General features: G+C 41.8%; 1 protein-coding gene across 4 annotated transcripts; it reads right to left on the bottom strand.

The window, feature by feature from the left end:
- Positions 1-442: 442 nt before the first annotated feature.
- On the bottom strand, positions 443-17,160 carry pecam1b (platelet and endothelial cell adhesion molecule 1b). 4 transcript variants are annotated; one of them, XM_079279352.1, is made up of 16 exons: positions 17,061-17,160; positions 16,910-16,945; positions 12,373-12,669; positions 11,840-12,121; positions 11,483-11,752; positions 10,748-11,020; positions 9,640-9,918; positions 8,628-8,906; positions 7,560-7,661; positions 7,406-7,439; positions 6,597-6,676; positions 4,167-4,220; positions 3,081-3,170; positions 2,562-2,618; positions 1,854-1,876; positions 443-581 (listed from the first exon to the last, which is right to left on the bottom strand). In XM_079279352.1, the coding sequence occupies exons 1-16, from the start codon at positions 17,101-17,103 to the stop codon at positions 480-482; spliced, it is 2,301 nt and encodes a 766-aa protein (XP_079135478.1). In that variant the 5' UTR covers positions 17,104-17,160; the 3' UTR covers positions 443-479. The 4 variants fall into 4 exon arrangements, 3 of the variants coding, with proteins under 3 accessions (XP_079135478.1, XP_079135479.1, XP_079135480.1); XR_013772392.1 differs by lacking the exons at positions 443-581; positions 1,854-1,876; positions 6,597-6,676 and having other exon boundaries at positions 2,580-2,618; XM_079279353.1 differs by lacking the exons at positions 443-581; positions 1,854-1,876; positions 2,562-2,618; positions 3,081-3,170; positions 4,167-4,220 and adding an exon at positions 5,535-6,089.
- Between the last annotated feature and the right edge of the window lie 227 nt (positions 17,161-17,387).

Raw genomic sequence — 17,387 nt, 5'->3', positions numbered from 1 at the left:
TAATAGGACAGTTCAGCAGTTTCATGTAGGAACTATATGAAACTGCTCACCACAAGGTCTGTGGATTATCTTGAGCAACCTGGTCAGGATTTCTGAAAAGAGACATTGCTGTTGACATTTTTAAATTGTATTCATTTGTTTGGTGGCTGATTGCCATCTAGTAGATCTAAATTATATTCAGGAGAAGGCCGACATCTCCAAAACTCACACAAAAACAATCTTGATCGATAAATAGCACTGAAGGTAAGAGGAAAAACATTTATTTTGGATTTTGGGGTGAACAGTCGCTTTAAAGAGACTGCTAAAACAGAGCGTTTCGAGTGGCTGTAATATAAAGGCCTGCTGTCACACGAAAAAAAAAACACTCCAACAAGCACAGTAAGGATTCATGACTTCATGCTTTTATTGCTATACAACAGTATTTATAGCTGTACAAAAGTGTGGATAAGAGATGGGAGTGGAGACAAGGCGATAATCCACTAATCCACCGGCACTGGCAGGTCCTGGTGGTTGTTGACCTCTAGACCGTAGCTATTGATCTCAGGTTGTTCACTGTTGAGCTCAGCGTACTCTACTGAACCCTGCTGACACACAAAGCAGAGCAATTAAACACGAACGTGGCTGATTCATTTATTATCTGATCCTTAAACACTGGCACACACAACACAAAGCAGACTAAAGCACACATTGGTGCGGTGGCTAAGTACTTTAAAAGCCTGGCAGGATAAGGTTATAAAAACATTTTTGTGGCTCCTGGTAATGTGCAAAACAAGTGCTCCTGCATGAGTGCAAATCTGATTTTAAACTGTGTTTTCATCCATCTTCCTAACTACCAAAGTGCTAATCCTCATTTTTAATGGAGCAAAACTGAATAACAAACTCTCAGAGGATGCTCTGTTTTCCCCCATAATACAAACTCCAAAATGTCTGCTGAAGATTAGTTTCCTGTGGAGTAGACAAACCATAGTAAGACTACTGTCAGACCAAACCGCATAATCTGCAATCAAGAAGATACACTGATGAAAGAATCACCCATTTTTAGATCCTGATGTCACATCCTTAGTGTATTATTCCACATTCCTCTCTTTAGCTGCCTCTAACACCATGTAGGGACAATCAGCGCTGTAAGGAGAAGGTGATTAAGGCATGCTGGGGGACAGTTTGCTGGCTGAGATGGGCTTTGAGGTAATTTGACTGGGCCACAGAGCTGATCTGATCGGGCGATAGGGAAGGAAGCCCCAGCCCAAATGCCTTTGTTCTTTTCTGGAAACTTTGACGGCCGTTTTCCTCTCGCTCTGGATTATCGGCCTGCAAGGTATCCTTGTGACCAGGAGGCGGCCAGCGCAGGGACACATGGGTGATTTTAGTAATTTAGTATACAAATCCCATACATGAGTAATGATACTGTATACAAGTCTTTGTTTAAGTCATTGTTCAAGTTAATGGTGAAGAACAATTGTTTCACTAAACATGTGTGACATGAATCAAGTTTTGTCAAAAGGCTTCCAATATTACTTATCATTTTTTTTAATACTACATACAGTCTTGCTTGCCTCTAGGGAATACTCCTCCAATTCATTACGTAACTCATGAACTCTGCATGTCATATACGGTACATATATAAATGAATTATATATTAATGTTTGTTTCTTTGTTTGTAAAATGTAATTAATAAAAAGGTTATCAATAAGAAAAGTCATAGCACCCATCTTCAATTATGCATATATATTATGAATAAACATACAGCATTTGATTAATATATTTTGTGCTTCGGGCGAAGCAAAAGACACCTAACTATAATGATAATAAGTAGCAGGAAGAACATGAGTGTGATTGTGCAGATAATAACTTACATAGTCATGATGGTCAGCAGCACCTAAAGGCAAAAGCATCACAGGTTAAATGTGTGTATCCTGCCCACCTCACAGTTATGCATTAGTCATTTGACAGTTATGACGACATGACCGAGCTTGCTGACTCACTTGTTCTTCCTCTGCAGAGGCCTTTGTTTCAGCCATTGAGTTCTGTCCCTGTTGTCTGAGTCAATATTCAGAATATTCCATCTTACTCTTACAGATGCTGCTCTCAACTCATTGTTCGTTTCTCACTGTTGACCAGGAAACATTAAGACTCCGATAAATTGCTTGATAGACACATCCAGCGTCTGGCTGCTGTTTTAATAGCAGCAGGTTTCTGCCAGCAGTAACAGGATATAGTAACGGTTCTGTAGCTGGCCTGGGTAAACTGTCCATCTAAATAACTGGCTCGTTAATTGCGAAATGATCCACTGGGTTCACTTGTTGCTAACTTTGTGGGCAGGTAGTGTACAGTGGGATAATCAGCCACAAGGCTGATGAGGAGCGATGAGACGGAACCAAAACAGTAAAAATATGGACTACAAAAAACCAACAATCAGCTGAAAAAAGCTGAAACACTGTCGAGTTCAGTGATAATTTGGATTTCTCACTTCGAGCAACCCCTTTCGCAACTTCACACAGTAACGTAATCAATTGTCAATATAAAAATCGTCATCAGTGCAACTTTCAAAATGTTAAACTCACCATGTGGAGAGTTTTGGAGCTCGCTATACACTGTGTCTGTGCCTTTTCTCAGGGGGACTGTTGATAATAAAAAGCAACACATTAGCCTGCTTGAACATCAAAGACACATTTTTTAGCTGATAACGGTCTGTTAGATCTATCATGAGCAGAAATCTAAAAGTAGGCAGGTTGTGTCACATTCTGTAACGGCCATCTTCAGCCCGTCGGGACCTTGAGCACAGAGAACCATAACGAAGAAGGAGCCAGTATCAGAAACCAGCCAGGCAATTAGCTCAACCCTTCCTGTTTATGAGGTCTGCAATGGTTCTGGAAATCCCTGCAGTTAGAGCAACTTGGAGATGTGTTAATTATGGGTAATTATGCCCCTCCCAGGAAGTGTTGGTCTGTATTATCAACTGTAAAGGAATGTGGGGAAGTTTGTAATGGAGGGGAGAGGATGTGCAGAATAAAGAAAATAGAGGGACAAAAAGTTGTCAAAGGGAGATGGACTCAAAACAACATCTTTTCTTTTTTGTTCACCTCTGGCAGGATCTACTGGCCGGGGATGCACCACCTCAGTGTACTCCACATCAGGCTCGTTGGACACCATGCTGCTCTCCTCATCATTGGCTGCACGCAAATACATGAACAAGATTCTCTTTAAAATACGCTAAACCCTCTGCATGACTTCATATATGAGTGTACTGTTTCTCGAGCATGAAAAGTTCATTGTTGACCTTGGAAATAAACGTTTGACAAAACAATCCCAGCTCGAGGTCCACCCGCTTGTCTTTTGTATGTGCTACAGGCCTTGAGTTGTGTTGGTTTTACTTCAGTCAACAAGATCAAGTATGACCCTTCATGTAGGTAGGGTGACCAAACGTTCCAAAAAATGATGCAGTTGTTCTGAATCCTGACCGATTTGTCCCAAAAATTTGACTAAACTCAAGTTTTGATTAGTTATAACCTAATAAACCATTAAATGCTGATTGATGTGAAATATTATTTTGGTCACAGATGTGCACTGTTAGTTAGTCAACACATATTTTGGCTGTAGTACACTGGTGTCGTGAGGCATAGCGGTGATACATAGCTTTGATGTTGTTGAATAAAAACAATTATAGAGTAAAAATAAACCATCCGTCACTGATGTGGGTAGGCCCGGTGTCCTGGGACCTGGTGACCATACAGCCAAAATATTATTAAAGCTACCGGTAGGAGCTGGGAGGGAAATAACCATGGATCATTGCTGCCTTACGAGATCCAAAAAAAGTGTTTTGCAAAGTCTGCAAGAAAATATACTAAATTATTATTACTGTTCATCAACACTGTATGTAATGTACTGAAAGCTACATCCACTATTGTTGTGCTACTGACATTACTGAATCAGTTTGCCAACTTCATGACTCTTCTCGACTTACACTTTGGAATTAACTATAAGCTCATAATGCCGTTTGTAGCCAGTGGCTGCTGTTCAGCGAAACTTTTGAGAAAAAATAAAGTTAAAGCTGTCTGTGCGTAATTCTCAATAGGTCCATCCATGTAAAATATACATGCTTCCATAGAACTGTAAGGCATTTTTTTGTCAAATCGTTAATATAATGGTAGGCTACAAGCCCAGCTCACCTTCTTCAGGTGGTCGCTCGCTCCACACACTGACTGCAGCTCCGCCCACCCTCACTGTGAAACACAGAAAGACAAACTTTAATTACGTTGTAAGAATTCTGCACTAATTAGAATAAAAAATACACCTTAATAAAGAGCAGTAAAATGACACATTGCCACATGTATGATGTCAGCTGACATCTATGAAGTGTCTTAGAGGAACTTTAAGGAAACATGCATATTTGCTTTATTGCTGAGAGTTATATGGTAAAAAGGATACCACTCTTTAGGCTATCTGTTAAATATGAAGGTATTGCCAACAACCAGTTAGCTTAGCTTAGCATAAAGTCTGGAAACAGATTGACCAGTTCTGTCCAAAGGTTAAAGAAAAATCTCAGAACCTTTGTTCGGTTAACCGATACAAAAACCAAAGTGTAAAAATGTATGTGGGTTTACAGAAGGGTCACTTGTCATTTTGATTTTTAGAATTTTATTTTGTTTTTAGAATTATTATTTTAAAACCTTTTTTACAGCGCCAGTCTTCATGCTAACTTTAGCTAAGCTAAGCTAACTGTCTCCCGGCTGTAGCTTCATATTAAAAAGTCAGCCATTAGAGTGGTAACAGTCTTCTCAAATTACTCTCCGCAAGCAAGTGAATAAGCATATTACACATGAGCAAAAGTCAAATATCAAGATTATATTCTGTTCATGAAGCAATAACAGAGAGATGCGCAGACACTTTTTGTGGCACATATCTACAACTTGGGCTTTAGTGGAGGCTCTCTTGCTCTTAAAATAAAGCTAGTCTGGTAAATAGAGAAGTCTGCTACTGCCTTGTGCACATTAGGATGTTAATTCAGCAGCGGCTGCACAATACGTTCTGGCTAAAACAACTTCCCAGTTGGTAATGTAATCTCACACACAGCTCAAGCAAGCCACATGTGATGCATTTCCTCCACCTGCTGCATGCATTCAAACTTGCCTAGCTTGAAACAAGATAAGCCCCACCCTCCACCCTCCACCACCAGTTTCATCAACACTGACCTGATCTGTGCCAACACACTTTTTGCGGACTCTATTGTTTCAACATTTCAAGGAAGTCTCTGTTGCACGCTACTTTATTTTAGGAAATGAATCAACTTCATGTTATGTTGGTATTCTTGTCTTGGATCTGTGCTTAGTATGGTTACTGTAATGGGAGATTAATACAGGTGTGATAATAATAATAATAATGTTCCCTTGGACAGCATTTTGTGCAGTATAAACTGTTTTTTGCCTCAGATACAACAGCTGGAGTAAAATGAATGGTACACACTTCTAAATAAAACCAACGTCTTTATTCTACAAGTGTCCAACCGGTCACTGGATAAACCAAAAATATATACACACATTTCCTGTGATGGTGATAAAATGTATACACAAATGAATCAATCTGTCACCAAGGCCATTTAGACATGCGCATCAGACAAACAGAGCAGTTGCAACAATAAAGGACACAAAATCACATGGACGTGGTGATGGAAGAAACAAAGGACAAAGACAGGAATGTTGAGTATAAAATCAAAGGCCATCTACATTGCAGGAGGAGGGGAGAGGGAGCAGCAGGTCCTGGTTTGTATTGTTTATAACACGCCCCTCCTTTTCACTGACAAAACTCGTCAGTGAAAAAAAAGTGTCCAAATCCTACAACACTCGACATCACAAACATTACTGCCTCTTGTGTTCTTTTCCATTCTTGCACTCAAAGTCCTTTCATCGAACTTCGTTTGCTTTGAAAGTTTATTAAAAATATAATTCAAGTCCCGCCCATTGTGGGGCATCTCTACACTGTTGCTGGGATACTGTAGCTGCTCCTGTTGCTGATGTCAACGGGAAGCGACGCCACGCTATCTCGCGCCCCATTGGTCCCTCTCCCCTCCATGCCATCATAGGGTGGCGCTGCTCCTGGAAGAAGATGATAATGGGTGCTCTAAGCAGTTTGCAACAATTGATAATCATTGTCATGTACTTTGTATTTAATTACTTAAGCAGCTTCTTCCAGCGTAAAAACAGCTTTAACCTCGGAGAGTTTAGGTTCTACAACAACTGTATTCTAACAACATCCTACTTTTCCTGCCTCTGCAAATACATACTTAGACACAAACACGATGTACGTACATGCAAAAAAAATCAGAGACAGACGAAGAAAATTAGCTCAAACAAACACGTTGTGCGTGGAGATAAACTTTAACAGGATATCAGGATATCAACTGGAAAGATAAAGATAAACAGAGGTCGCCAGGTTCATCACAACATGCATGTTAGAACATCATGGGATGGAAATGGATTGCTGTGGCTACAACAGGGAACATGCTATGACTGTTAAGGCCAAAGAAATGACTCATGGCTGTTAAGATGATGACTAATGAGGACAGTCAGTGGTACAAACAGAGAATAGTAAAACCAAGCTACCTGTTGCTGCGTTATAAACCTCTGTGTCGTGGGTTAGAGTCACTGTTAAAGAGTCATCTGATTTAGGGCTCGCAGGCTTTCTGAGAGATGGTAAAAATAAAGTCAACTCTGCAGCAGTGAGAAAAATCGACCAAATGCCAAAATGATCTAAAGCATGAAAACTATGTGCAATAAAATCTGATACAAGCTAACAATGCACTTTAATAACCTGGTGGCCTTTAGGTTTGTGATTTATTTTACTTTGTTTTCCTGAACTTTTCTTATTACTATTTTTATTTAGTACAGAACATACCTCTCTACCAGTGAGTATACATGTACAGTTAATTCTATTTAAATATCCAAGTCTGATGTGCACTAGTACTGGACACTACTCACCTACCTATTTACTTTTTAGCGGTTTATTGGTTGACTTGGCTACTGTAACAATGAAATTTCCCTTAGGGATCATTAAATGACATTTATTATACAATAATAAATATGCTTAGTTGCTTCAACAGGAGACAGGACTCTGTCCAAAGGTAACAGAATCTGCATCCAGCACCTATGAATTTCACCAATTAACATGTTAAGTCTCCTTTGTTTAGTCCTTACTAATAGGAGTAAAAAAATAAATAACAATTTGTGGTTTAATGGAGTTATGTGACTATTTCTTGGCCAGGGTTACAGTACAAACATGGAAAACAACCAGTATGGTTCTGTGAAGGATAAAAATAACAGAACCATGACACTGATACACCCTCATCTACACTGTCACTAACTTCTACAGTATCCGTCACATTGAGAGGAGGCAAGTAGTCAAGACAACTCACACTGACAATTCAGCAGCTGCTTCTGTGCTTTTACCTACAATAAGAGAGGAGATGTGAGAAGAAGAGCAGGAGGAAGTAGGTGGAGGACGGTTGGTTTTCATACATAGTTAGACATAAGAAGGCTGAGTTGATGGAGGACTGTAGGTCTCTCTACCTCTCTTGGATCTGAAGCACAGCACACACACAACCACCAACACAGACACCGCCAGAAGACAGAAACCACCGATCAGCACTTTTTTCCACAACGCCAGGCGCACTATGGAGAGAGAGAGATGGAGAGAGAGAGAGAGAGAAACAGAAAGAAAAGAAAGTCAGTTACAAACAAGAACACGAGGGGGAAAGAATAAAATGCGACATGATGGCAAAGGTCATTTCAGACAGAGAAAGGAAGTGAATACTCAAGAAAAGTTAAAAAAAAGTTCCAAAAAAATACACAAAGATCAAATTAACTTCACACAACATGGCTTCTTGCTTTTTAGCAAAGCTTTAATAATTTCTCTATTTAGTCCCTCTTTCTTTAAATTCTGACGGACTGACACCATAACCCGTCCACCATCATGGATTTTTAGCCTTGCTTTTATTTCGTCTTTTTTTTTGTATATGTTGGTAACATCTGGGCAGTCTGAGTTCTGGCTGCTTGTGGTGAATAAGAACAAACTGCAAAAAGAAAGTAAAATTGTCTGTGCTGCTCGCCATATCTGGACTACACCGGCAACGGCAACACACAATGAGTTGAGTCAGGAGGTCTCCGAGCGGATGGCCTCACAATAATTAGTTTCTCTCCTTGAAATGGAAGGTTTTTTCTGGAACCTTTTTTGGAGCAACACTTCAAACTGTGTCCTGCTCATACGAAAGCAATCTTTGAACCAGGCTCCATTTAAATTCAGCTCTGGAACCAAACAATGGTACTCCCCGAGATATTTCCTCGCCTACAAAATCTGACGAACCTACAAAGACCGGCGGGTCCGTCGTCACTTCCTAGCCTGCTTGGCCTGCTGCCAAATCATACTAAAATAGTTCTCTGACAAAGATGGTGAGAATGCTAATAAGCCTAATTAGTTTCTGGGCCATAACTATATTTCTTTACTTCTTATTTAATTTCAGTTTATAAAGGAAGTTTTTGTGTGTTTTTTTGCGTGCCCCAGAGGTCAGGGTCAGTCCCAGAGCGGCCGGTCTGGAGCAAGTGGAGTCCCTACTGAGCATGAATACCCATCAGTCTCACCCTCTATGGTGACATGGTCACTGCTGACGACATTGTTGGCGTGGTTGACAGCCTCGCAGTAGTACACGCCGCTGTGCTCTTTGGACAAACTGTGGACCTGGTAGTCCGTGTTGTTCTTGTTGGATGTGGTGGTGTACAGCGGCTGTTCGTTGCCAACGCGGTACCACTTAAAGGTGACCGGCGGAGAGCCTTTAACACCACATATGAGGAAGAGATCATCTCCCTCAGATATTTCCGGTAGGTCGGGGATGACAGTAAGAATTGGGTGCGTCAGAGGCACTGAGAGAGGGAAATGGAGGAAAAGAGTAGACATTGGTCAATTTGTTGGCTGTAACTTAACATACCGGACAGACATGAGTGTGGTATCAATCCAGCTAACTCTCGATAAGAAAGCAACCAAGCGTATTTCCAAAAATGTCCACCTATTTCCTGAACTCAAAAGTTATATCATAATGTGTTACAGAGGAATGGGGGAGTGTTTGTATTTATTAAATTACACCGTAAAATAATGTTGGCAATAACTTAGTTTCAAAGTTCAATCTGGACCTTGGAAACAGCAGCTGGAAAAACATTTAATGGCAACTGAGCAATCCACAACAATCTACTGAGGATCATGTGACACAATAGAAAACACCAGAACAACTTAAGGAACATTCTGTTAACTTCAGGAATGCACCTTGAAACTCAACTGTTTAGCAAAAATGGATCAGAAGTTTTGTAAGTGTTTAGAAAAATTACAATTTGAACATCCACATCCACAATGGGACAAACTCCATCAGCTGAGAAAGGTCATGTGATATGATGTGAAAGCTCCAGAACAGCTACTAGATGGGCCTTGAGGTGTTATGTCAATGTTAGTGTTGTAGAACTGATAGGGCTCTGCAGTGGCTCATCCAACACTATTTACACATGGTAATCCATTGAATGATTTTTTTGAGCAGTGGTGATGAAGTAAATTAAGAATATACTAACCATGTAAAGATGGAGAAACATACTAGTGTTAAACATTTACCTATGACGGTAGCGTTGAGTCTTTTACTGAGCGGGGCTTCCTTGTTCCGATTCTTTGCCTCGCACATGAACTTGCTTATTTCATCAGGCTTGTTGATGCTGAGTGTGAAGAGAGCGTGTTGAAAGGGATGCTTGACAATGGTAGTGCTCAGTTGGTCGACGCCCTTCAGCAGGGTGTAGTTTATTGGCAGGCTGCCAATGTCCGACTGACAGAGGATCTTGAAGGGCTGTCCTAGGACTGCTCTGCCAACCACTGAGATCTTTGGAGTGGAGACAGGAACTAAAGAGGAGAGAGAAAATAGAACACACTGACTTCCTGTGGGCAAATCCTATGACGCAAAAACTAAAGCCATTCAGACATAGGGGATTTTTATGATAATGCTTTATTCAGTGAGTACAGTTCACAGGTTGATGACCTTTAATCATATTTTGCCTTTCTCATCACTGAGTGACCCCTTTCACATAATACACAGTAATTTGTTCCATTGCAAATATATAAGTACTAACGATAGCCGCTTTGAGTTGGGATTTAATTCTTATTTGCTCACATGTGAATCAAGCGCTGGATATTCAGTAACACAACCACAGAATGAGTAAAGATAATAAATAATGAAGAGATGCGGTCTAATTATTATTGTGGTTGCACAAGTTGTTTTTTTCGAGCTGTTTTCCTCACACTGTGATGAAAAACATTGCCTGCGTTTTGCATATGTTGTGATTATGAGATGATAAATGAGAGATAACATTTTTAATATTTGAATGAAATACTCTTGTTTTATTCCCCACAGAGAAAAGTCATTCTGACAGTGGTATCAATCATCTCATTGGTTGTATGCTACAGTAGCATTTACTTTAGGTTAATCAATTCAGATTTGTGCAGAGCCCCGAAAGGGACATGGAGGAAAAAAACAAATTTGTCCTGGGACCCTCACATCAGTACAGGAAAAACTCCCCCAAAAATCCTCTTTAACAGGGAGACAAAAAGGAAGAGACCTTCGGCAGAGCAACAGATGAGGGATTGGCATTGCTTTAGGTCGGACTTAAAAGTGACGTGGGGGTATTCAGACACGAGGCCAAATTTGCATCTGAAAGAGATCAAGTAAGCTTACCTTTAGGACGAACAGTCAGGGTCTCGCTGTGCTTCACGATGCCCTTGGCTTGAGCGACACAGGTATAGTTGAAATCATACAGGAAGGCACTGCCAGAAAATATTCCAGTGCCTTTGGAGATCAGTAGGCTTCCGGGTGGATCAAGAGTGTAAGTCAACTCCTCCCTGTCGAGTCTTTCAGAGGCAGAGCTCTCACTTTTACATGTTAACGTCATATATTCCCTTTGAAAGACTTCAGCAGGAGACATGGTGAGAGTGGGCACCGCAAACAGCTCTGAGGAAAGATTTAAAAAACATGGCAGTTCATCATCTGCCTTGACGTTACTTAACAGTGTAAATGCTGATATGTATGGAGCGTAAAACCGACAAAATGTAGTAAAAGGTTGTCAGACAAGTCAAAAACAATAAAGCATTAATACTTTTAATTAGATTATTAAAATGGAGGTTCAATTGGATAAAAAGTTTTGCACTATTCCTGGATTGAAGTGCTTCCAGTAGGACGCTGTGTTCGGCTGCATTCACAACAAACAATCACTGTACAGACTCTTGTAATAGTAGATCTAAGGAACTAAATTTTAATTAATTAACACATTTTATTCACTGATGTTTTCAGTTACATTTTTGCCTTGTCTCATAAGCTTTTACTGTATTAAATAATAAAAACAAATCAGCAGTAAGAACACAGATTTATATGTACAGTGTGCACACACAGGTCATCTTTCCACTGTCCACTCACCAGTCACTGAAATCGTCTTTGTGTCGAATTTCACTACATCTCCCATCTCTAACCTGCACTCAAACTCCCCAGGGTCCTTGGCCAGGGCAACGCTGCTGTGGTTGACTTTGGTGTCTCCCCTGCTGAGAAGCTGGTTCCCCCGGCTCAGGTAGAGATGACTACTCTTAAAGGTGTGCAGAGCGTTTCTGACGCTGCACGAGATGAAGAGTTGGTCTCCTTCATAGATCTTGGACTGAGGGAAGATCTCCAAAACTGCGTTGACAGGAAGCTCTAAGGAGACAAAGCCAATGAAGAAAAAAACCCGAAGACGGCTCAAAACGCTTTGGAAAATAAAAGACATTTCAAAATGCCACTTACCCTTGACTGAAACAGTGACAGTGTTGCTTTCCTCAGACTTAAAGGAGTCTGGCGTTATGAGGACAGTATAGGCACAGTGAATTCTGTGGATGCCAGCGCTGCTGAAGTGTAGCTTGGCCTCTGCCTGGTTAGAGTTGACCTGCTTGTCCAGGATCTCTGTGGAGTCCTCGTAGAAGAAGAAGTAGAAGGAGCCTGTCTCACCGGGCGCCGTACACTTGGCCGTTATCTCCTCCCCTTCAGTGACCACACCCTTGTTAAGGTGGAGAACTGGCTTTGACAGGCCTGAAAACCCAATATGTGAGAAATGTGCTCAGAATCCAACCGTGCTGAAGAAAGCAAAGAAATATAAAAGAGCACCACCTTCTGCCAAAGTTGAAGTAATTCTCCCACGTCACTCCCATCACTTCAATTTTGAAGTACATTTTTGATTTTACACAAAAGGGATTTAAAATCCTGCATGAAACAGTTCATTATTCAGGATCCGTCCACATTAACAGATAATAGTCCTGCTGTATCCATAACAACAAACCAACCTGTTACTCTCAGTTTCTTGGCTCCGGAGGTAATTTGTTTCCCCTCAATGTTGATCTTGCACGTGTATTTGCCGGTGTTGGAGACTCTGGCCTCGGACAGGGGGTACAGAAGGTCCTCCGAGGTGCTGGAGGTCTTGGTGTAGACTGTGTTGCTGTCCTTGTATATAGTGTACTCACGACTCAGCGCCTCCAGCCCAGACCTGCTGACAGTGGCCTTGCATCTCAGTGTCACATTGGTGTCGCGGGTCACGTCATTCCTGGGCTCGATGGACAGGGTGATGTCTCTTATCGCGAATCCTAGGAAGTGATTGCAGAAAAAAAATGAATCAATTTTGAAAAACAAGCTAATCCACAGCACTGAAAGAGCTTTGTAATGGTTTTGCTTCATTGTGAGATGATAACTTGAAAGATAACTTGTCCTTTGAAAATAAATTCCATCTTTTTCACTGTGGTTTCCTAGTCAAGGACAATATAAAATACATCCTCATCGCTTTACTTTCTACTTGGTTGTAAAGTTTTGTATGCGGCATTAATGTAGGTTACATTGACAGGGATGCATTCATGTGTCTTCTTGTGGAGAGAGGCTCACTGCATGTACACAACTAGGTTAGTGAGGTGAAATCTTTATTTTCTATGATTTATTTATTATTAGTTTATTTAAGATTTTAAGTATATTCCCATGTTTATCTTGAAACCTGTCCTGTACACTACATACAGTATGTCATATGATTACAGTTCCTTATCCTGAAGAGGGCAACGCCTCAATAGTTTTCAAACATTGACATTCAGAACGACTGCATTAGAAGTCATTCGCTCTCTGATGTCCAGCTCTCCATCTTTGCTTCCCTCTGATACAAACACCTTATCTGCGAGTGTGCTGTCTCCTCTACATCTTGCTGAGGTTCAGGAGAGCCATGTTGAGGAAATCCTCAGAAAAATGAAACCCTGTACCTGTACCCTGGACCCCATTCCTACTGCTCTGCTCAAATCGCATATCCCCACTCTCAGTCCTTTGATCACCAACGTTGTTAACCTTTCCCTTCAGTCTGGCTGTGTCCCACCTGCACTCAAGGTTGCTGTCATCCGTCCCCTTCTCAAGAAGCCCACCCTGGACCCAGAGGTTCTAGCCAACTACAGGCCTATCCCCAACCTCGCCTTCCTGTCCAAAGTGTTAGAGAAGGTAGTTGCTTCTCAACTTCAGGACCACCTCAAACACAACAACTTGTTTGAAAAATTTCAGTCAGGATTTCGTTCAGCCCACAGCACTGAAACAGCTTTGCTCAGAGTGACGAATGACCTGCTGATGACAGCCGATGCAGGATCACCCTCACTCCTCATCCTCCTGGACCTGACTGCTGCATTTGACACAGTGGATCACACTATCCTCCTACAGCGCCTCCACACCACCATTGGACTATCAGACTCTGCACTCAAGTGGTTTCAGTCCTACCTTTCAGGCAGAACTGAATATGTGTCACTGGGAAGATACAAGTCCAGACTGCTCCCTGTCTCCTGTGGTGTTCCGCAAGGGTCGGTCCTCGGCCCCATCCTCTTCATTATTTACATGCTCCCCCTCGGTCGTGTCATCAGCAGACATAGGATGTCTTTCCACTGTTATGCTGATGATACACAGCTCTACATCAAAACTGCCCCAAGCCCCTCTGCAGCCATGTCATGTCTCACCTCCTGTCTTGGGGAGATAAAGGCGTGGATGAGCAACAACTTTCTCCAGTTAAACAGCAGCAAAACCGAAGCCCTCCTTGTTGGCACTCCACACCAGGTTCAGTCATCATCCATAACTCATCTCACCTTCGACGGTCAGGTCATCCCCCTCGCCTCCACAGTCACTAATCTGGGAGTTAAGTTTGACCCACACCTGTCCTTTAATGACCATATAAAACACCTGTGCAAAACCTCGTTTTATCATCTCAAAAACATCTCCAAACTCCGCCCCACTTTAACCCTGTCAGATGCAGAGAAGCTCGTCCACGCCTTTATGTCCTCAAGACTGGACTACTGCAACTCACTCTTCACTGGGATCACTGCCAAGAACATCCAGAAGCTGCAATACATCCAAAACAGCGCTGCCAGGATCCTGATGAGAGTCCGGAAGTATGAGCACATAACACCCATTCTGCACTCCCTACACTGGCTCCCTGTCTCATTCTGGATTGACTACAAAGTCCTACTACTCACACATAAATGCATAAATGGACATGCACCTCCCTACCTACAAGATCTCATCACTCCCCAAATCTCCACCCGCACCCTCAGATCATCAAGCAGCTCGCTCCTCCGGGTCCCCAGCACCAAGCTCCGCACCATGGGCAACCGGGCCTTTGGCTCGGCAGCTCCACGCCTATGGAACAGTCTCCCTGACCATCTAAGGGCAACACAGACACTGGTCTCTTTTAAGACTGGCCTAAAAACCTTTTTATTCAGGAAAGCCTTTCTAACCTAAGTCACTGTCAGATATTTCTTTTGTGTTTCCGTTCATTCACTGGTTTTTATTTTATTATGGTTTTTTTTATGTTTTAATTATGCTTTTTACTATGTTTTACTGTGTACTGGCTCTGTGGCACTCTGAGATTTAAAAAAAAAAATGAAAAGTGCGTTACAAATAAAATACATTGTTATTGTTATTGTCATGAGTGAGCAGCCTTCCCCTCCTTCCTTTGAGCTTTAACACCAAGACATTTTGACGTGTAGAGTTCTCAGTCATAATTAAAGTGGATTTCATAGAACTTCCTTTTATTCACTTCCTATTCAAATTGCTGGCATATAAAATGACTAACGTACTGCTCAAATCTCTATTACAGGTACCATACGATTAAGTATCGATGCAGCACTCAGGAAGCTGGTGTGGTGCTATAGAATTTCTTCATACCTTTAACACTCTCATCCCATCCTGGTATGAGAGTCACATAAGAAACAATGCATGCACGCTTGACTGTAAAATAAATTTGTAGTCATTAATGTTAAAGCAACAGCAGTGCAAGAAGATAGAAGCAGATAAGAAAGAGCATCTTCCGTCTATATGCAGCCAGATCTGCTGGAAGTGGCTTTTGATGCTTTGTTGGAGCTGTTACTAGCAACTTGTTTGCAGATGAGGCAAAGAGGGCTTGATGCGTGCCATTGGTAGGCCTCAGGGTTTGGCATCTTCCAACCGCCTCTCTAAGGGATGTGACGTTGATGGGCCGATGTGTTCACTGATCTTACAGGTTTGAAATGGTTCAGCTGTCAAGGACAAGAAGGGACAGCCAACCCTGTGGCTTTTCTACATGACAGCTACAGAAAGTTATTCCTGGATCAAACCTCAGGAGTTGCTCATTTATTTTCGATAACAAAACTCTTTCAATCTCTTCACAGTTATCAACAATGGTTTGTTCCCAGCCCCATTGTCTCTGGATTAATTACAGCAGCCAGACTGCGTCATTCATACGGCCACATTTGCTCTGATGATCATCTGAACGGACCCCAAAGCCGTGAATCGCTTCAAATACTCCCGTGATTCACAGGCACGAACAGGCTGAAAGTAATCAATGATCCACAGGAGATATTTGTTGTCATGTTCACAAATGTCAAAGCGACATTTCAAAACTGCTCCCCAGTGTAACCAGACAGAAAGCATCTGTACACGTACGTCAAGCCTCTCCACCAGATCACCCATCTGGTCGAGTATTAGAGACAACAGGCTGCTGTTGTGGCTCAGACAAGGGTGTTGTGAGGCAGTAAACAAACCTGGAAAACAAGGGAAAAAATGGGCAGGAAAAGCACTTTGTCAGACAAACAGGCCACCTGGGGGACCTATCACCATTTCAGAGCCTGCTGAATCTGGCCCACACCCAGCATCATTCAGCAGGACCTGGCAGGGCTGATGATGAGAACGCTCAGGCGTACAGGGCAGAGATTTGCTCTGGGCTCTCGATACGCCGCGTGAGTTATTGTAGGTACCTGCTGAGCCAGTGGTAGAAAATCTGACAATGTACATTTACTCAAGTCCTGTACTTTGGTGCACTTTTAAGTATTTCTATTTCATGCTACTTTAGATACTTCTACTCCACTTCATTTCAGAGTGAAATAATGTGCGTTTTACTCGACTTATAACAGCTATAATTACTCTTCTGATTAAGAGTTTACATAAAAAATACATTTGATAAGCTTATAAACAGCACATTATCAAGATTGTAACTCCACCCACTGCATCTTTTTGAAAAAAAACACAAAAAAGTAGGCAAGGGCTGATAGGAGGGTGCATGCTGATGTTAATCTTCTTTTTTTGTTATATATATATCTATATATAAATAAAAATAAATAAATAAGTATATATATATAAATAAGACAATATGACAACAGATTGAAAAGTCTTCCAACTCAAAGCCCAATAACTTTGTCCATATGGAAAATAAAGAAATGACGTTCCATAAACACTGGGCCTTGTTTGAACTTAACTTTCTGCACCAACTGACGACAATTCTGTGCAAGACATTCAGTAAACTGTCTATGTAAAGTGTAATTTATTTTAGATTATACTTACGGCGCTGTGCGTTCACCACGCTCCCTGGAAGGTAGTCTTGGAGCAAGATAAGAAAGTAAAGCACCAGGTTAGAGAAAAATCTTTCAACCACCTCCACAAAGACAAGTCCAATGAGTTATTAAAGAAGAAGATAGAAGGTCAGTGGTCTTACAGCTGGACAGGAGCGTGGAGGTGAGCAGTAGTAGAAGGCCCATCCTGTCTGAGGAACACTGAGGCTCCCAACGCTGCTGGCTGTCCTGGTGGTTAACAGACTTGTGACTATGCTGGCTGATGGGTGGTGTGTGGGGGGCAGATCTGATTCTGGTGGGCGGGAGCAGACACAAATGTGGTGCTCTACCTCGGCCACTCAGTGGTCAGCCAGCAGTGGCGGTTATCAACCCGAGCAGCCGTCGGCTTGGCTTTATTTGCCAGGAAGTGAGTGTTGTTTCCTCAGGAAGTTCGTGCCACCCGGCTCTTTGCTGTTGTGGAATGTTCTTCT

Source organism: Melanostigma gelatinosum, assembly GCF_949748355.1.
Source record: "Melanostigma gelatinosum genome assembly, chromosome: 11".
NCBI classification, from domain to species: Eukaryota; Metazoa; Chordata; class Actinopteri; order Perciformes; family Zoarcidae; genus Melanostigma; species Melanostigma gelatinosum.
The sequence above is the reverse complement of the archived record's forward strand: the minus strand, read 5'-3'. Positions and strand labels throughout refer to the sequence as shown.